Below are 21,704 nucleotides of genomic sequence, written 5' to 3' on the forward strand. Positions count from 1 at the left end.
TTCTCCTGTTAAGGTGGATGAAATGTGCACAATATAATGGCTGCACAACTTTTTGTGTCTGAAAGAAATAGCAGGCCTACAGTTTGACCCAGGAAAACACCTATGTTGCAGAGTACTAACAATACTGGTTTCCTCCTTTTATATAGGTGCTAAATTAAACCCACCCATTATTCTCTAGTTTAGGGGTCCTCAAACTTTATTGCACTGCGACCCCCTTCTGACAACAAAAATTACTACAGGACCCCAGGAAGGGGGACCGAAGCCTGAGCCCGCCCCACCCAAGCCCCTCCACCCCAGGGGGAGCCACTGCCCCAGCCTGGGGGGCCAAAGGGCTTGGGCTTTGGCCCTGGGCCCCAGCAAGTCTAAGCCAGCCCTGGCGACCCCATTAAAATGGAGTTACGACACACTTTAGGCTCCCTACCCACAGTTTGAGAACTGCTGCTCTAGTTCAGACTTGCAAAGGCCTTTCTAATGCATTTTCAGCATGGTATTTCTACACTGGGATATCTTGTCAATCAAAACAAATTTCTTCTAAAAGTCATCCTTTCTGATGTGACTTGTCTTGCTGCCACAGAGCAGCAGATTACTGTTGAGCTCTGTTCCACTGTGCATGTTGCTGCTGGCATGCTGTGGATGAGGGCAGGCATGAGTGGATTGTGGATTGTATGCTGTTCATGCAATAACATTTCTAGATAACAGTATTTCTTGTTCCTTCTTTCAAGGTGACATATGACAATGGTTGGGAAAATTTGTTTTAATTTGTTACAACGAACAAATGATGAAGATAATGCTGTATCTTTGTGCTACTGTATGTAACTTTCTCTGGCACACTTTTCTCTAACAATCTAAACTCTGTATCTAAGGAGCCAAACATCCAGGAGAGTAAATACTTCCAAATGTGAACAACCTCCAGAGCCCTAAATACCCATTTCCCTTTCCATACATGGAAGTGGAATGTTAACATGTTCAATTTTTATCCTAGGGTTGGTAGATGAAGCAATTGATACCAAGTCTCTCTTGGACGCATCAGAAGAAGCTATTAAGAAAGACCTAGATAAATGTAAAGTTGCAATGGCCAATATCCAACCTCAGATGCTTGTAGCTGGTGCCACCAGCATTGCTCGGCGAGCAAACCGAATCTTGTTGGTGGCAAAGAAGGAAGTTGAAAATTCAGAGGATCCCAAATTCCGTGAAGCTGTTAAGGCAGCCTCTGACGACCTAAGCAAAACTATATCACCAATGGTAATGGATGCTAAAGCTGTGGCAGGAAACATTTCTGATCCTGGTAAGCATAAAGCAAAGAGCTTCTCTCAAACATTTTTTCCCCTTTTTGATGCTTGAAGCTTTTGCACGTTTGAAACAATTAGTTTTTCTCCTTGTCCATATATCATGACCTCAAAAACCCCAGTATCATGCAATCAAGATGCACACTACTTAATGCTTTTATTAAGTTCAGTGGGAAAACCTCCAGTGAGTTAAAGGGAACAGGATCAGCCTGTAGTTTACTACTTTTGTTACCACCTATGAAGAGACTTGTATCTTGTGATCTTTGTCCCAGGTGAATATCTGAAATGTGCTGGCAAGAGGACATCTGTATTTTTTCTGTAAAATGGCAAGATGTTGTGTATTTGTGCCTGAGTCTACTTTGGCCATTCATAGTGGATTCTTACTCTAGTCATAGCACTAGTTTAAACCCGCTGGCTATTCTACAGTTAACATTCCAAAAATTAAAACTCACTGTACAACATTCTGTCTGTTGTTTAAATACCATTATATTTTGCAACTAAGTGTTGAAAGTACCTAAATTTGAACCAGGTATTGTGCAAACTGCAAATACTCCTGAGAGTAGTGCTTTTTCCCCCTCTAAGCATGCAGGGTGACAAGGGCATATTACATTAAGCATTGGATTTTCTGTTCAGGTTTGCAGAAGAGCTTCCTGGATTCTGGATATAGGATTCTGGGAGCTGTGGCAAAAGTCAGAGAAGCCTTCCAGCCTCAAGAACCTGATTTCCCTCCTCCTCCCCCCCCTGACATTGAGCAGCTTCATGTAAGTACAATTCAGTTTCTCAGTAATGGTACATTTGAGTTGTACTGGTACTGATTGGCTTTAAGATTAAACTCGATAAGTTTATGGAGGAGATGGTATGATGGGATAACATGATTTTGGTAATTAAATGTTCATGGTAAATAGGCCCAATGGCCTGTGATGGGATATTAGATGGGGTAGGATCCGAGTTACCCGGGAAAGAATTTTCTGTAGTATCTGGCTGATGAATCTTGCCCATATGCTCAGGGTTTAGCTGATTGCCATATTTGGGGTCGGGAAGGAATTTTCCTCCAGGGCAGATTGGAAGAGGAGGCCCTGGAGGTTTTTCGCCTTCCTCTGTAGCATGGGGCACGGGTCACTTGCTGGAGGATTCTCTGCTCCTTGAAGTCTTTAAACTACGATTTGAGGACTTCAGTAGCACAGATATAGGTGTGAGGTTTTTTGCAGAAGTGGTGCGTGAAATTCTGTGGCCTGCGTTGTGCAGGAGGTCAGACAAGATGATCATAATGGTCCCTTCTGACCTAAATATCTATGAATCTATGATTGCATCCAGTGACAATAAAGCTTTTATCGGAGACACTTCAGTTCAGGTAGAGTCGTGTTGGGATGTACCGGACTTGTTTTCACTTTAAATAGTTTTGGTGGTCCTTTTTTAGAAGCTAGCATAATTACTTAATTACTTAACTTAAGATTGAAGCACTTCATCAAAGAGCCTGATACAAAGACCAATGGAAGACTTTCATTAACTTCAGTGGACTTTGCATGAAGTGCAAACATCACGGAACTCTTCTTGAAGCAGGTAGAGAGAGAGAGGCAACCTTTGAGACAGCTAGACTCCAGTCCATTGTTTGCTTTATAGATCCACGTTTCTTAAGTGACAGGACTTTCAAACAGGAAATACAGAAGTTAACTGCATCTTCTAAAGAGACTGTCTTTCAGTGCAATGGTTGTAATTTTTGTCTTAGCAAATAAAATGATTAGAAATATCACCTCACTCTTATATGCTTTGTCTCATGATAGTGAGGAGTGGGGAAGCCTCAAATTCTACCCACTAGTTCATACTAGTTATGATCTCCCATACTTTCGCCTGTGATATGGGTTAGTTTAATGTAGAGGAGAAGTATTGATTTTGACCAAATGGAAAACATTTGTTTTATTCTTTAAATAAAAATGTTAGTTGTATTTGGCTGGTCAGCACCACAAACTTAGTGGGCCAGGCTTCAGTGTGCAAAGTCGTAAACTACTGTGAACGTACTTTTCTTGTGATGGAGAGTCCTTTAAATGTGAGACAGCATGAGCTCCTCATTGTCCTACAGATGCCTAACAACCTGGTACCATGTTTTGTGCCAGTATATTTTCAAGTGTACTGAATATATTCCTTTCTTGCTCAGCTGACTGATGAACTTGCACCTCCAAAACCACCCCTTCCAGAGGGTGAAGTTCCACCACCCAGACCACCTCCTCCCGAAGAGAAAGATGAAGAGTTCCCAGAGCAGAAAGCGGGAGAGGTGATTAATCAGCCCATGATGATGGCTGCTAGGCAGCTACATGATGAAGCCCGAAAATGGTCTAGCAAGGTAAGTGAAGTGTATAAAAGGGCTTGTTTCTATTGACTCTAACAACTAACGTAAGAAAGGTGTTTATCTCTGGAAATTAGAAATAACAATCAAAGATCTAGGACTGAAAGAAATCAGAGTCATTGTCCAGGACCAATCATGAGCTTGACAGTCCAAAGTCAGCTGTTGCCATTCCTTTCATTTCCTGGGATAAAACAAAACATTATAGTTGGGACTCTGTGTATACCATGATTAAACAGCTGGATATTTGTCACAGCATTATGCTGAAGATTACAGGCTTTCATTTTTCCAACCTTTATGGCTGTGAAAAAATTGTATACTTCTCAGACTAGGAGTCAATGCAATGATGAGTGTAAATCCCTAAAAAATGGCTCTGTGAGACATGATGTGCTCCATATGCCTCCATGGGGTGTTAATTTTGAAAACTAATGATGCAGATTTCAGTGGCAGTATTGTTAAATGCTAGTGAACTAGTTTACACTCCAAATTAATGTGCTTATCCCACAAACCCAGACGGCCTTCCATAGCTTCTCAGATACTGAAACCACCTCCTATTTTCCCCTACAGCTGCAAAACCTCCTGCTTTCTCCTGACCCCCTTTTATAATAGAATTTATACATTTGTACTGCTAAGCCCCGCTCTACACCTAGAACTTAGGTCGACCTAACTACATTGCTCAGGGCTGTGAAAAATTTTGCACCCTGCGTGATGTAGTTAGGTCAACCTAACTCCCGCTGTACATGCAGCTAGTTCGATGGAAGAATTCTTCCATTGGCCTACCTACTTCCTCTTGAGAGGATAGATTTACTACAGCAATTGGAATAAACACACTGAAGCAACAGAAGGGAAGTGTCTACATTACAGCAGTGTAGCTGCAGCTGCACTTCTGTAGACATACCCTAAGTTCTGGAGTGCGCTGAAAATGTAAATGTTAGGGGCAGAATAAAATATGTGGAATTTAATATCACATGAAACAAAGGGTACAATTATAATTAGTTTTTTTTAAATTAAATATGAAAATGCAGTTGGAAGATACCACAGAATCTCCTCACTGCTATAATGTGGCTGCAGAATGCAAGAGTATTGCCACAGAATTAGGCCAAGCTTGTTGTGAAGTAGACCGGCTCTTGATTATAGCATCCCTGAATTAGTGAAGCCACTCTGTTTGAATGTTTATACCCATCCACTGGATATCTATTCTTGAATCATTGCCTCTGGAGAAATTAGAAGCTTTTTACCTTCAAAACATCGAATAGCAGAACAGCTGTCTCAAGGTCATTCTTATGTGGAGAGCTACTATACTGCACCTTACATTCTGTGTAAGTATGGATTTGCCTTCCATGCTCACTTTGTGTTTGTGGTCATCAAAGCTGGTTAGTGTGTCACAGAACCATGGATATTTTTTGCCCGTTTAAGGTAGGAAACTGACAGCTATGTTAAAACTACTATAAGTAGTTCTGGTAGACATCACAGAAACCAACCAGTCAGGCTAGATTGGGTGACTGTAGGTAGCTCATTCATTGAACTCTTCTCCTCCTGAGCCATCTGTTTCTAGAAGATGTATCATTTTTGTTTAAAAAAACCTCTACCCCTTTGAGCTGTGTGTTCTAGGAAGGTACTATTTGTTCAGACACCTTATTATTAAAAGCCATTGTATGACTTTGGGGTCAAAGATCATTCAATTTAAAGGGTTAAAATTAGCACTGTATTGGGAGATTAATGCTCAGCGCATTAGAATTCCATATGTAGGAAAAGTGAAACTTGTAGCACTTGTGAGCTGGGTTGTGTTAATTCTGGGGAGAGCTTTTCTACAATAGCTGTATAAATGTACTGTGTGGAAATTATTTTAAAGTTTGTAAGGTTTATGGTCAAAGTGACAGTATAAAAATGGGACCACCTCACTCCTTTTTATTCAGTCACACTTACACATACTGACAAAAATATGTCTTTCCTCCTCTTAGCTATATTGACAGGTGCTTTGAGCATCTGGAGTATTCTGGTTTGTATATCAATGTAATTTTTTAGTTATGTTACAGTTATAGAGACAAATTCTGCCTTTGTTTGCAGCTGTACAAAGCCCATTCTAGGCAGAAGGTGTGGGCTTCCACAGGTGTAACTTGTAGGCCAGAATTTTGGTCTGCAAAATTGCCATTGTTTGGGATGATGTGTAAACCAGAAAACAGATCCTGATGAGTTAGGAGCACTGAGTCGGAAAGGCCTCTTTACTTGTAAAATGAGGAAAATTGATCTGGATCATTGATGTAATAAACATGAAACCCTGCAAATCCATTTTGGAGCCACTTTTCCAACTAGAAATGTGTTTTACATGAGAAGTTCAGTATATTTTCTGCTGGGTTTATTGTTACCTGTGTGTGTTTATATCCCAAAAGGAGTACTCCTTTATCTTGTTAATCATCTTAAAAGGTAATTTTGAGGAACAACGGGTTATAATTTCCACTTTTCAGAAAGTGCTTTGTGGTTTGGATTTTAAAGCTGACAATCCAATTAAATACAATAAGTACTTAAATATTTGTTTACCATATGTAGTTTATATGTTAAGTAATATGCCTACTAAAATATTTACCTACCAGAGCAAAACACCAGTACAGCTTAAAAAAATAAAATGTACAACTTCTCCTATATTTAGCATGAGCCTCAACTCTGAAGTCTCTGGATTATAAAACAATATTTTCAGAACCTTTCAAGAAAAGTGATTCAAACCAACCAAACCAGGAAATTGAAGTCTAACCTTTCATCCTTCGTTCATGCTTTTAAAGTTGCATCAGCTGCAAAGCAAGCTGGTCCCATGAGTACAACTGCAGGAAATTGCAATGTCTCATGGTGTGCATCCCCCGCCCCTGCTCTTCCCTGCAGATCATGGATACCATCTTGGATTTAATCTGGGTTCAGTTTTAAAATGCTTTCTTTTGAGCAGTAATGATCCTCAGAGAAGCTATTTAAAAGATGAGTCTTTAACTTTCCACTGCAGCCACAGGAGGTGGCCTTCTCTTATGAAGATAATCTAGCATGGCAGGCACTGAGCGTGATGTGTGGGACTTGACAGATCATGAGACACAAGATCCAGCTCATCCCAAGCCTGCTGGACTTCAGGCTGAGGCAGGCTCTCAGTGCACAAAGCCAGTATTTCATTTTTGTGTTTTCACAATCAGATGCTTTTATAACTTTTTGTATGGGCGGGGGAGGGGAAGGAATGCTTAATATCTTTTTAACAGGCTTTTCCATTGCTCTGTTTTTATAAGACTCAAAAGTTACCAGTTTAATCTTTTTACAAATGTCATTTTTGACTGGGCAAACCCAGGAATTCTCTCACCTCTGTAATGTCTTATGGAGGGTCCATAAGCCCATGTGGGTCAGGTTTCCCAAATACATAGTTTCTGCCTCTGCATTATCTATATCAGGATAACTTTGGCATTAGGGTTTGCCAGTTTTATAAAGTCTATCAATCAAAAGGGGCTAATATTGTGTAATGTCTGGAAGATGCTCTGCATGACTAAGATTTTTTTTAAGATGAGTCACTTATTGAGTTTAAATTGTAGCTTTTCCCTTTCAGTGTTTTTCTGGTGTAGATTTTGTCCATAAAAGGCCTTGCCTTAAAAACAAGGCTCATTAGAAAATACATACCTTCTTGATAAGGATTGTTTGGCTTGTTTCATTCTCTTCGTCTGGTATGAAGAATGTGATTAGTAATTCTGTATAATACAATGGTCCTGGAAGTGTTGGCTATGGTAACATGCCATGCAAAATATGCTGTGACGTTGTTTTCTTACGTATCTCCTCCCCACACTCTGTACTGTAGCCATTATTTGTAACGGCTTAAATCATCATTTTTTCACACAGAAAAGGTAATAACTGCAACATTATGGCAAAACAATATAGTTCTCTTCATAATCCCTTTGTACTCTAATCATTCGTATTCACAGTGCTTTGTTTTACTAAGTCCATTTTCAGTCTGTTAGCAAACACTAATAACTTAATTTCCAAGAATGAGCTCCTTTCCCTTTAATCTTTTTTGTTCTCTGTGTACTCTGGTAGCCCTTCACTTCCAATCCTGCTACTCCTCTGTTGTTAATTCTCTTCTTTACCTCTCTAAGGGAACAGAAAGCAGTATCTGGAATCTATATTACCTCAGCCTATTCTTATCCCAGCCAGACATCCTTATGTGAAACCGCATCCACAAAGTTTGTTTTCACCATTACCAAATTATACCACCATTGTCTTGCCAGAAAATGTTGTTCTGAAATTCTGATTTCCTTGAAATGCATAAGATAAATCATGTGTACTCATCTGAACAATATTTCTTTCCACATCTTTCAAATAATCCTAACTTTTTCTCTCCTTAACTTCTTAGTAATTCTGGTTCACAGGTGAAATGGTTGGCCCCCTTTCTGCTGATCCTTGGATTGCTTTCATTTTCCTTTCATAGACCAAGAGGTTGTTTGATTACTAAACCAGCTCAGCTCTTTTACCAAATTCTGCTTCTAATACTAACTGTCCCTGTTTCTCCAATCTCCCTGCCACCTTCAAAGCCTGATGTGACTGAGGTTAATGAAGCCGCTGAGGCTGATGTAGATGTAGATGAGCAGGAGGATGCAGATGATGTTGAATTCACTCTCCCCTCTGACACTGAAGATGATTACGAGCCTGAGCTGCTGTTAATGCCAACCAGTCAGCCCGTTAACCAGCCCATTCTGGCCGCTGCTCAGTCTCTGCATCGGGAAGCAACCAAGTGGTCTAGTAAGGTACTCCTCAGTTTCCCACTGGCAACCGATCTGTGTGCATCCAGCCATTTGGAATGCTGACACATTTGCATCACTCTTGATACTTGCTGGGCCCCATGAGTCTGAGTGAATAAACTTTTGCCTGCACTTCATTTTAAGGATTGAGAGTGGCTTCACAAGTTTGGTAGGTCTGTCAAGGCCAGATTTCAGCTTGATTTTTGGGTCACTTTTTAGAATAAAAAGGCTTTTTTTCCCTTTGATTGCATCTTCCTATCTTTCTGCGTATGGCAGTATTTAAAAATGTAAAAGACATTTTTCTGATCACCTGTGAAGCCATGGTTGGTTTCTCAATGACTTCCAGATAATAACAGAACCTAAGTCATTCAAGAAGTCATTTAACATGTCTATTGTGCTTTGCCTCTATCAATGGCTTCAGCTAAAATCCGTATGACAAGGAATGGCTTTGTATGGCAGTGTTATCAAGGAGGACTTTCTGCTGACTTGCACTTGGCTGTACTGCAAATGCTGGCTTGGATAAGAGAACTCCTTTTAAAGAACCTGCACTGAATGCATTAGTTGCTGAGATCAAAACTGTTTATATGGTACCAATGGAGAGCAAAGCTGGAGTTCAGACATTTACAAGTACTCTCTTGTGTCTAAACACAAAAAAGTTTTTGCAAGGCTGGTCACTTACTTCATCATGGAACCGGCGTGCTTCAAGATATGTAAGGTTGTTGCTCTCCAGTGAGTTTGTGTGTGTCATATGTGGTCAGTCATTCATTTTTAATAGAAAGGGCTTTCAAAAATATTCCTGCCCTAGTGCTAGATAAACAGAGGGTTTCACAAATGATGTTGTTGAATATTCCGAGCTCCTTTATCCCTCTTTACGAATGAATGGAAAAGTTGCCTGTTCTTCACCGCTTTCTTTAACAGATTGAAAACGGCAGGACCGGGCAGGCTGGTTGAAACTACCGTAAAGAACAGAATTGTCAGACACAGAGATGGACATAATTGGTTGGGAAATAGCTAACATAGTTTTTGACAAGGGAAATCAGGCCTCACTAGTCTACTAGAATTCTTTGAGGGGGTCAACAAGCATGCGGACAAAGGAGATCCAGTGGATATAGTGTGTTGAGATTTTCAGAAAGCCTTTGACAAGGGCCCTCGCCAAAGGCTCTTAAGCAAAGTAAGCAGTCACGGGATACGAGGGAAGGTTCTCTCATGGATTGGTAACTGGTTAAAAGATAGGAAACAAAGGGTGGGAATACATGGTCAGTTTTCAGAATGGAGAGCGGTAAATAGTGGTGTGCCCTAGGGATCTGTACTGGGCCAGTCCTATTCAACATATTCATGAACGATCTGGAAAAAGGGGTAAACAGTGAGATGGCAAAATTTGCAGATGACACAAAACGACTCAAGATAGTTAAGTCCCAGGCAGACTGTGAAGAGCTACAAAAGAATCTCACAAAACTGGGCAACAAACTGGCAGATGAAATTTAATGTTGGTAAATACAAAGTAGTGCACATTGGAAAACATAATCCTAACTATACATTTACAATGATGGGTTCTAAATTAGCTGTTACCACTCAAGAAAGAGATCTTGGAGTCATTGTGGATAGTTCTCTGAAATCATCCACTCAATGTGCAGTGCAGTCAAAAAAGCAAACAGAATGTTGGGACTCATCAAGAAAGGGATAGATAATAAGACAGAAAATACCCTATTGCCTCTGCATAAATCCATGGTACGCCCACACCTTGAATACTGCATGCAGATGTGGTTGTCCCATCTCAAAAAAGATATATTGGAATTGGAAAAGGTTCAGAAAAGGGCAACAAAAATGATTAGGGGTATGGAACAGCTTCCGGATGAGGAGAGATTAATAAGACTGGGATTATTCAGCTTGGAAAAGAGGCGACTAAAGGGGGATATGATAGAGGTCTATAAAATCATGAGTGGTATAGAGAAAGTAAATAAGGAAGTGTTATTTCCTCCTTCTTATAATACGAGAACAAGGGGCCACCAAATGAAATTAATAGGTAGCAGGTTTAAAACAAACACAAGAGAGTATTTTTTCATGCAACGCATTGCCAGTCTCTGGAACTCCTTGCCAGAGGGTGTTGTGAAGGCCAATACTATAACGAGGTTCAAAAGGGAACTAGATAGATTCATGGAAGATAGGGCCATCAGTGGCTATTAGCCAGGATGGGCAGGAATGGTGTCCCTAGCCTCTGTTTGCCAGAAGCTGGGATTGGGTGACAGGCCATGGATCACTTGATGATAACCTGTCTGTTCATTCCCTTTGGGGCACCTGCCATTGGCCACTGTCAGAGGACAGGATACTGGGCTTGGTGGGCCTTTGGTCTGATCCAGTATGGCCGTTCTTATGTTCTTTTGTTCAGAGAATTGGTACTGTTTGATTTAACTTACTTTTTTTTAATTGGCACTTGTGTTTTCAGTAATGCTGCTTTTATTGGGGAAATCTAGTATGTCTATAACACTTGAACACACTTGTTCTTAAAATCCAGGCAGCAGCCTCGTCACTTCCACTTCCATGGACAAACTAACATTTTGGTCATCTTTTTTTTTTTTTTTCTCCAGTTTTGAAACTTTTTCATTGAGTGTTGGAGGGGAAAGTATTTCACAGACATTTGTACAAATCTTCAGTGCTCTTTATGAAGAATCTTTTTCAATAGACTTGAATTGTTCTTCCTTGACTTAATGAAAGGGTTTGCTAGTGAGTGTGGATTATAGTTCAGGTGTAATTATATTATATATGTAATTTTTTGTGACTGCTGGCCTAACACTGCCATGTCTAACATTCATTGTTATATTTGTTCCCTGCAGGGTAATGATATAATTGCTGCTGCGAAGCGAATGGCTCTGCTGATGGCAGAGATGTCCCGCCTAGTGAGAGGTGTCAGTGGAAACAAGCGTGCCCTTATTCAGTGTGCCAAGGATATCGCAAAAGCGTCAGATGAAGTGACTCGATTGGCTAAGGAGGTGGCAAAGCAGTGCACCGACAAGCGCATTCGAACAAACCTCTTGCAGGTAATAACCTGGGCTGACTTTAAAATAATGCACATACCACTTTCCTTCCTGAGTTCTGCTCCTTCAGTATGGCTCAAGGCTGGAAAGTGAGTTTATTTTTGGCTGAGAATCACCTGTGGATCCCCTTGGCTCTCTATCCCAGCTTTTGTGAGTCTTGAGGCCCAAGTATGTGAAATGTTGATTTTCTTCAACTCCCACTTTGTGACTTCAGGTCCTTTTATTCAGATGGGAGAAGACATGTCAGTGTCCTGTAAGAGAGCCTTTGAAAATTCCATGAATGTCAAGAGACCAGTCTAGCAATGTCTATATCACCTTGGCCATCCACATAGTCAGCCTTATCAAGTCATAGGGTATTGGCAATAGCATAAACCAATACATCCCCGAATCCCATCCTCCATTCCTGATGAAACAGACTCTTGAAGGAATACTGGGCAAAGGAAAAGTGAATTCTGCTTTAGCGAATTGCTAGAATGGTCACCCAAGCTTATCAGGAAGGAATGGGAATTAAATTGCAGTGCCTTAGGTCATGTCTACAAGAACACTTAGGGCACAGCAAATCTAAATCTACAGCACTCCAGGGTGCTGCGTACTAACTGTCCGGGTGGTTCCTGCTGCTGCTTGCTAAAAGATCCTGTGTGCACTTTGACGTTGTGCTGTTTAAAACCACAGTACATCAACGCGCTCTAGGGAACTTTCAGTGTGCGGCAGCAGGGTCCACATGGTGAGTTAGTGCATAACATGCTGGAGCGCTGTAGATTTCCAACCCAACTTGCCGTGCAGTAAGTGTTCATATAAACATGTCTTCAGTGACATCATGCAAGGTACCCTTGAAGTTTACATGTACATTGTATGCTTGTACCTGAGCCATCAGCAAAGAGAAACTGCTGTAGAGTGAAGCAAAATCTTAGTTTTACTTTAAAAATGGGATATCAATTGTTTCGAGTTTAAAAACTAAAATGATGCACCTTCCCAACTTCTTAGGTGTGTGAGCGAATCCCAACCATCAGCACCCAACTCAAAATCCTCTCCACTGTTAAAGCTACCATGTTGGGCAGGACAAACATCAGTGATGAGGAGTCAGAACAGGTAAGAGCTGCATAATTGATTTTAATGTAAACTCCTGCTTGCTCACTGATGCGGGAGAGGGAGGTCAGGTGTGTGTGTCAGGTCAGGTCAAAGCCTCCTCTTTCAAGAGTAATCATGGGATCATAGGACTGGAAGGGACCTTGATAGGTCATCTAGTCTAGTCCCATGCACTGAGGCAGGACTAAGTATTATCTAGACTCCCATGAGTGCCTCCTATCCGCTTGGTGAGATGCTGCAATCTTTTCTTCTGGCTACTCAGAGGGGGGAGGGATAGCTCAGTGGTTTGAGCATTGGCCTGCTAAATCCAGGGTTGTGAGTTCAGTCCTTGAGGGGGCCATTTAGGGAATCTAGGGCAAAAATTGGGGCTTGGTCCTGCTTTGAGCAGGGGGTTGGACTAGATGACCTCCTGAGGTCCCTTCCAATCCTGATATTCTGTGTCCTATATATAATCAGATGTGTCCCAGATACTGAGAGTTAGTAAATCTGACCCAGTGTCCAGTAAATGTGTTAATTTCAATACACCTTGGTATATATTCTGCAGTTAACAATAGGACATTGCTCTGTGTCATAGAGAAGACTTAATTTGCTTCTAACCTGATATTGCCTCTTGTTTTAAAACAATCCACAGTCCAAAACAAAAACGTAGAGCTGTTTTTTTGGCATAGGAGATTATTCATCAGCACCCTCTGGTGGTTTCCAATGAATACAAGTTTAAGAATACTGTAACTAAAGCGGGCAATCATTTAAAACCTTTTTAGTTTCAGCTCTCCCTGCTTCTTAACCAGCAACTGCATCTTTGTTTTGTGAAACTTCGACTTCTGCAGCTACCTTCAATGACTCTGGGTACATTTAGTTACGTTTTTGGTCTAGAATTCCTGTAGGTTCTCTAAAGAAAAGGAGGACTTGTGGCACCTTAGAGACTAACCAATGTATTTGAGCATGAGCTTTTGTTTGGTAGATGGATGTGTTAGGAATAGTGAGCTGTTCAGCTTGTGTTCAGGCATTAGCTTGCACTCAGCTTTTCAAAAGGCAGGCCATGAGGAACAGGAGCCAGTGCTGCTCTTCTTTGAGTAGTGTCCCTGTATGTGCTCTTCAGGTGTGCCTGCACCTTGGATCAGGGATTTTTGGGAGTCGCGCCCATTCGGCATGCGCATGCACCCTCATGCCCTGCACCGAGGCTATATGGGACTGCACAGGCCAACAGGACTCAGTTCCTTCTCAGCCGCCTTTGGCCAGAGACTACGTCTACTGTGTGCCTGTTTGCCATAGTATTTGATAATTAGTTAGTTACCTTATAGTGTATGTAGTTGTTGGAACAATTCCCTTTTTTCCCCTTTTCCTTTAACTAAAAAAACCCCCCAACATTTTATTGCTAGGTAGACTTAGATAACAGTTAAGAGCTTTTTCCCTTCTAGGGGTCCTCTTTGTTATATTATGCAGGAATGCCAGGCTTGCTGGGATTCAGAAGGTGTCTCTCCTGTGGTGAGGTGCTTGCCATCAATGATGGACACTCCGTGTGCGTTTGCTATTTGGGAGGTAGACTCATCCCCAGTAAGTGCAAGATCTGTACTTCCTTCAAGGGGAGATCCACAAAAAATAGGGAAATCAAGTTAAAACTCGCGCAGATGGCACAAACTTAACAACCAGCTTCAGCTCCAGGAGTGGAGGACCCCTGTGCACACAGACTTCCAGTACCATTAGTGCCCTGTTCACATCAAGATCTCAGTCACCAGAGATCCTTAAAGAGAGAGGCGGCACCGCAGCAACTAGTACATCTAAGGTGCAGAAGTCCTTCATAGAGGTAACCTCAACATCTGCCTCGAAGCAGAAAGTGGTAAGGAGTAAATTTCCAAGAAAATCTTCATCACCAATGCAGATGACGACTACGGAGACCTCGGGTCCCAATGGAGTTCCATGTAGGCTTTGAGTGATGCTGGTACCACAAAGATGAATAGGAGGCAGTTGTCTAAGACAGACATGGTACTGAATTCAGGTACCCATACCCAGAGTGGCAGAGACACTGGTGAAAAAAGTTCTAAGCCTGTCCCTGAGCAGCACTGAGTACCGGTAGCATGAACGTCAACAAAGACCGCTCGGCTACCTGTGGTACCAATGGAATCTGAGTCGACTCACTCCTATGTTAAATGTTTGGTACCAGCTGCATGGGTAAAGAGCCGTCCTCCACAGGTTCTTGCTCAACCCTCTCTTTTATACCATCAGTACTACAAGGTCATAGGTACCCTAAAGACCTGCTAGTATCTTGGAAGCCAGTGCCTTGTCTCTTAATGAGCATGGGGGGTTTGTCAGCATCAAGACACTCTCTTGGTCACCAGCTCCTGTATCGCCTAGAGTACCATACTTACCCTCATCATCTTTGCAAGCCGGACAGCTGTGTCACTGCCCCTCCACCCCTTTCCCTGCGTTGGAGTACATGGAAGAGGATATTTCCGACTCTTAGATATCAGTGCAGGGTTCCCCAGTCGAGTCTAGGACACATCGCTGTCCCTCCTCCACTGACTTAATACAGGAGAATAAACCTCAGGTGACACCCACATGGCAGGAACACACATGGACGCCTCCACCTATGCTATTTGGCCCCCATCCATGGCTTCATTGCGTCCTGTGGGCATTCTCTTGTCAACAATTTACAAAGAAATTGTCACACCACAGGAGGGAGCAGGAAAGGGCCCATTCTCCCAAACCTCCTATTCTACCACCTATGCCAGAGGAAGAGACCTGTGAGGAGCAGAAAACAAAGGGGGATAAGGAGATGACTCCTCTTAGTAATATTTCTTCCTCATCACCTGATGAAGCTGTGATGCCTCCACCTCCTCCTATGGCAGATGACTTCAGGCAGTTTCAAGAACTGATGAAGTGAATTGCGGGCATGCTGCGGATTCTCTTTAAGGTATTTCAGGTGTCTCACCATAAACTCCTGGATATCTTGCAAACTTTGACATCTGTGAGGCTCACCATTCGAGGCAATGAAGCTCTTATGGAGCCTGCTAAGACTGTTCGGCAAACACTAGGTACAGCACTTCCTACCTGCAAGAGGGCGGAGGGAAAATATTATGTCCCTGCCATGGAACCAGAGTTTCTGTGTTCTCACTCAGCTCCAAACCATTTAGAAGATCTCCTAGACTATTTGTATCCATTGCGGACAGAAACGAGGGTTCGGCAGTTTCAAAACAGGTTATCAGAGAGGATCTCCAGTTGTATTAAGATTTGTTCAGCCCACTTCAAGAGTGATATCACGTTCGACAAGAACACTAACTGTGTCTATAGCCTTACTTAAGGATGTACCAATTGCAGAGATCTATAGAATGACAATATGGTCCTCTGTGTGTGTGTGTTTTCTCAACATTTATGCCATGGTGCCTACAGCTAGGCAGGTCAGTTCTTTTTTCTGTTTTGGACTCTGGTCTGAACCATCCACCTTCTTAGGACACCTTTGGAGTCACCTGAAGTTGAGCATCCACAGAAGAGAAGTTACTACTTGTGCAATAACTGGAGTTCTTCGAGATGTGTGTCCCTGTGAATGCTCTATTACCCACCCTCCTTTCCCTCTGCTTCGGAGTCTCGCTTGTGGGAATTGGTGGTGGTGAAGGAACTGAGGGTGGTACATCCACATAGCCCTATGTAACCTTGGTACGGGGCACAAGTATATGTGGGGTGCATGCACAGGCTGAATAGGCATCCTTACCAAAAATCTGTCAAAGTTGCAGGTCACAGGCACACTTGAAGTGGAGCACCCATAAGGGGACATGTCTCAGAGAACTCCAGTTACGGCATAAGGTGTGTAACCTCTCATTCTTGTGAATGAGAGAATCACTTGCTACTTGGAGTGAGGGGGTAGCCTTCCCAGTTATGGAACAGGTCATTTTTTACATTTGACTATCATGAAACATACATTAGCGAGAATGACGTAACATCATGTTCCTGTTGTGAGGCCCCAGGCAGGGTGGGATTTTATGCTTCTGTGTTAAACAATTGCTCATCTGAATGTGAACACTGTTTTACCACTATGGATATTTAAGAACTTGAAAGAATAACACCTTTCCTTTGTCCGCAGGCTACTGAGATGTTGGTTCACAATGCCCAGAACCTTATGCAATCTGTAAAGGAGACTGTGAGAGAAGCAGAAGCAGCGTCTATTAAGATTAGAACAGATGCTGGATTCACTCTTCGCTGGGTTAGAAAGACTCCTTGGTATCAGTAAACAACTGCCAAATAACAATCTTCTGAAACATAAAAAGCCTTTTTGAAGCAGAAGAGAATTTTTTAACAGCAAAATGTGCTGTTAACATGAGCTTAAAATTAGCTTATGCTAATGCCCCATTGTAAGGGCATTAATTATAAAAATATGCATTTAAACATCTTCGGAAAGCATCTCAGAATTGCTTCCGACACATTGACAATTTTTATTCTTTTTGGTTTTGAAGATTCTCTCTTTTCATTAATTCTGTAATCCCAGAGACACACTTCTCATTTATGCACTGTATATTTCAGTAGTTTCCATATGGTGGTATGACACATGGACTTTGCTCAAGCTTGAACTGGAGGTCTGGAATACTAACCGTGTTACTTAGCTATTTTGGGGAGACAATCAATGACACTGAAAAGGTGAATTGTTTTAATGACATTTTCAGTTAGCTGTTCTCACACCACAAAAGTGTTACAAGGTATATGTAGTGAAGTTCATTTACATCAGAAGTGACCCCTCTTTTTTGGGGGAGGGGGAAATCACATTGCTAAAATAGTCTCTTATGCTGCGGTTACTTTGTCTGGCAATGATATCCTAGGTCAGGAAATACTGAGCTGTCTTCTTTACTTCCCATTGCCACCTGTAGTGATTCCAGAATCTGCATTCTTGTGCTATACTAAAATGGTTGGCGATGGATGTTCGTCACAAATGATGACAGCTTGACTGTTCAAGTTTCAGAGGCCTTAGAAAAGCACAGACTCCCATCCCTGCCCCCCAGTAAAAATTTGGAATCCATTGAGTTAGCTGCATTAGTCAGTCAATCATGTTCAAAGCAACTTTTTGTATGAAAAAAAATGCTCAGATAGAACACAATCAAGCTCCATCTCCTTTTCTTCGAAACCTGGCACACCCACACTCCACCTCTACACACTTCCTTCAGAGTTGTTTTAGGGGAAAATTACACTGTTTAATGATGCTTGTGCCTCACTGCCCTTCATTCTAATGATGGAGCATGTGGGAAAGTAGAGGCACTCAATTTATGGAGTCTGTTGGTGTTCCTAATGTAAATCTGTTGTTCAGATAACTTTAATGAGCCATGAAAATGATTTCTAGACTGAAATTCTATATACACATTTAAAGCTTAGTAGCAATTAACGGAATTAGATAAATTATTTTTTTCCAATCGTGTTAAGAAAACAGACTTGGGATGGTTTTTGTACTTCCATACTTCTTACATGCCTTCATTTTTAACATGCTTATGATAGCTGTTCAATAATATTTTTTGGCATTTAAAATGAAAAGTAATTAGATTGCTAAAATTTTAGAAACGGCCTTTGTGTGCAAAAACCTTTGCTAACTTGATTATGTACGCCAGCATTGACATCATAATGGCTCCTTAGTTTCCGTTCGGTACGGATTGTCACAATGATCATGCTCAAGCCACCTTTGTTAATGTGCTGTTGCTGCCCGTTGATCAGACACACAGTAACAGCAAAGGCAAGCTGTGCAGTACAGCGTCAGACAACAGTTACTCTACACTTCGTTCTTCTCTCGCCTGCATGGTTATCAAAAAGGGAAATTACATATTTAAACTACATTATAATAATCTGCCTCAAACTGATTTTAGCAAGAGAGAGCCCTTGTTCATCCTTAATTCACTCCTTCTCTCCTGATAATGCCAAATACATGGTACTTAGGGTCTTTTCTCAGACTCCTCCAATAACTACCCACACCAGGAAGGATGAAGGAGTGGGACAGAGCCTTAAGCAGAATGTCTTGCCTTTGGTTGGCTTATATTGGACCCTTAACACTATGTAATGTAGTCATTTCTATTTAATAGTAAACACTGAATAGGAGGGGACTCTTGAGGGTCTTCAGAATAGTCTTCCTGTATTTGCTTTCAAAATAGTTCAAGCTTCTCTGTGGGTACATCTACACAGTAACTAGATGCCCACGACTGGCCTATTCCAACCAACTTGGGCTCACAGGGCTTGGGCTGCAGGGCTGTTTTGTTGCTGTGTAGACTTCTGGGCTTGGGCTGTAGCTTGGGCTCAGGACCCTGGGAGGTGAGTCCCCTGAGCCCAACTTTGCTGGCACTGGCCAGCCGCAAGCGTCTAGTTGCTGTGTAGACGTACTCTGAGATTTTTAGCATCACTGTCTAGTTGCTTGACTGATATTAATGCAATATTACTAATGCCTTTAATACATGATTGTTTATGCCAAAGATCACTTTTTGTTTTATTAAGGAATGTTCGGGAAAGTTATGAATCATGTTTGCCTTTGATATTTCTTCAGAATGTTTGCTATTAGTTCTTAAACTGTTTTGTAGGATCTCAAATACTGTACACCTTATGCAATTTGTGCTTTCTTGAAGACTATTGGTCTTCAGACCTAAAATGAAGCAAAATTTTAAAGACCTTGAATGTTGGTTAGAAATGTTTTACCACTAATACTTTGTTTATAAATCAAAATTTGTTGTATAGTCTAATATTTTCAACCTTTTCTTTTTGTTCTGTTAAAACAAAATAAAAATGCATTTGTATAAATGTGACTTTATGAACATTTACAGGGACTGAATAGTAAGAATGTTCTTTAATTGCAGAAAGAACATAAGTCAGCACACCAGAAATATGAATTTAGAGGGTTAATTATTTTCTAAAAAGTTATAAAACAATTGTATGTTGAGTAATAGTTATGCACCCCCAATGTGCTTAAATAGGTAACCTAACAATTTCTATACATTCAGAATAGGAGTAGTGATTCTATCTTTCTATCAGTTACGTGGGCTTCTGGCTCTGATTTGGTACAAGTTATCTGAAAGAGTCAACACTTATGAGTTTAATACATGGAGGACTCTGACATAACTATTATTTGTCGTACAAAGTGAAAAAAGCATTGCAATGAGGGGTGGGGGAGGTTAAATGTTTTGGTACTTTGTGCAGACTGTTCACTTACCTTGTAGGACAAATTTCTGGTGCCCATACAGGAAATAGTTAATAGATTCATAGATATTTAGGTCAGAAGGGACCATTATGATCATCTAGTCTGACCTCCTGCACAACGCAGGCCACAGAATTTCACCCACCACTCCTGCAAAAAACCTCTCACCTATGTCTGTGCTATTGAAGTCCTCAAATCATGGTTTAAAGACTGCAAGGAGGAGAGAATCCTCCAGCAAGTGACCTGTGCCCCATGCTACAGCGGAAGGCAAAAAACCTCCAGGGCCTCTTCCAATCTGCCCTGGAGAAAAATTCCTTCCTGACCTCAAATATGGCAATCAGCTAAGCCCTGACCATATGGGCAAGATTCATCAGCCAGCATTCAGAAGTGCTAAGTCCTGCTTGAACCCTATGATCAAGCAGTTTCTGGGTGCACACCTGTCTAGCCTGAAGAGTCAGAGTGGTTATGTTGGAGGTTGGAGAAGAGACTACTGGGCACAAGGAAACACCATGGAAGTCCTTGCAAATCCCTGTTCCACTCAGCCAGACTACCCCATGGTTTTGGAGGCAGTAGTCACATGGTGGTGGAAGGCTGCTGTCAACTTTCATCAAGCAACCACTGACCGTGCTGGACGTGGCCATCCTGCATGCAAGTGCCAACAGGTCAGTAGGCAGATTTGGAGGTAAGGAAGGTCAACTTTGAGTTTGCTTTCTCTATTATGAGGGAGATCTAGTTCCTGATCAGATTCCAGCTCAGTGCCAGGTAAGTTTGTTAAGGGCCTAGGGAAACTTAGAGTCTGGTAGGGAAGTTTCAAAAGTGTCTAAATTATACCCTCTCTGGGCATAAGAGGAGCTGCCATGTACTCCAAAAATGAGTTAAAACATTCATAGCTACATAGGAACACGCACATCCTATGGGCTTGGCCTTCTCCAAGTAATGCCTTGGGAGAAGTCTAGCAGTTGGTCAGCCTTTCATATTAGCTAACAAAGCCCTATTCCCATGTGACTGCCATTTTGACAGTGGAGTGAGAGATGAAGGGAAAGGACCTTTTTGCCAGCCTTTTTCTGCTGGTAGCTTCATTCACATCAGAAGGTATATAAAAGATACCCTTAAAATAGATGGAAGGGTTTAGGGTGGGGTGTCTTGTGCTTCAGGTACCAAATCCCTCATCATCCTGAAAAATGGTATTCCCATAAAGCTCCACTAGGATTGGTGTGTTAGTGTTGGACCCCTTGAAGTTGCCTGGTAGCCTGACTCACCTTTGCCTTTCCAAGCCTTTGAGTGTGGCTTAGGTCTCAGGATTTTTTTGGAGTTCTGTAGCTGCCTGAAGACACAAGTCGTGCTGGACAGAAAAACAATAGGGAAAAGATGGCGTTGGTGGGCAGCCAGCCAGCCACTCTGCATTTCATTGAACTAGGTGTGAAGCATGTTCATGGTTTAATTAAGTGTGTTCTTTCCAAAATGGCAGGGAAACCTCAGGGAACGTGAGGTGCAATAGCATGGATGTAATCAGACAAGATCCCATTGGAGTAATGTTTTTGTGTGTTGCTCCATACAGCAGGGACAGCCATTAGTGTGTTTACAAAAGGATCTGGTGCACTTGCCTCTCAGTAAGGCCCAACAAGCTTGCTTGGCCTCATGTCGCTTTCTGCCTAGGACGGGACAAGTGCACCAATGATTGTTGCCTAGAATTTTCCTACCCTAGTTGCAGTTGACGTCTTAAACCAGAAGGTGCCCCATAGACAAGATATCATTGCCAGCATTTAGGTGGAATCAAGTGACTTGGGCACCTGAAAAGAGGTCTGTAAATCAGAGTGGCTCTGTTGAAGGGCTGGTGCTGTAAAGCTCTTTCGGTGGTGCAAGGAAAAGGTGTGTCTAGGCTTCCTGTTCAAGCAGAGGGAAGGTTCAGATTGGCAGTTGGAGCAGAGTGGAGGGCAGACCCCTTTAATTTATTTTCAGTCGATTTAAAAATAATCCCTTAAATAAAAAAAATTAACACAGCTTCTGGTTTAGATAAACGGCACAGCTTCCCTCTTTGTACAGGCACTAGGTTGAATTGGA

At 41.8% G+C, this 21,704-nt stretch overlaps 1 protein-coding gene across 2 annotated transcripts in view; it reads left to right on the forward strand.

The window, feature by feature from the left end:
- VCL (vinculin) overlaps positions 1-19,269 on the forward strand; it is a 108,706-nt gene extending 89,437 nt beyond the window's left edge. The window contains exons 16-22 of one of the 2 annotated variants that reach the window (XM_077820914.1): positions 983-1,285; positions 1,920-2,047; positions 3,439-3,624; positions 8,172-8,384; positions 11,210-11,413; positions 12,395-12,499; positions 16,572-19,269. In XM_077820914.1, the coding sequence (XP_077677040.1) occupies positions 983-1,285; positions 1,920-2,047; positions 3,439-3,624; positions 8,172-8,384; positions 11,210-11,413; positions 12,395-12,499; positions 16,572-16,718 (1,286 nt within the window). In that variant the 3' untranslated portion in view covers positions 16,719-19,269. The remainder of the gene's footprint in view (positions 1-982; positions 1,286-1,919; positions 2,048-3,438; positions 3,625-8,171; positions 8,385-11,209; positions 11,414-12,394; positions 12,500-16,571) is intronic. The other variant, XM_077820913.1, reaches the window with a different exon arrangement.
- Positions 19,270-21,704: the final 2,435 nt, after the last annotated feature.

Source organism: Eretmochelys imbricata, chromosome 7 (genome assembly GCF_965152235.1).
Source record: "Eretmochelys imbricata isolate rEreImb1 chromosome 7, rEreImb1.hap1, whole genome shotgun sequence".
Taxonomy (NCBI): Eukaryota; Metazoa; Chordata; order Testudines; family Cheloniidae; genus Eretmochelys; species Eretmochelys imbricata.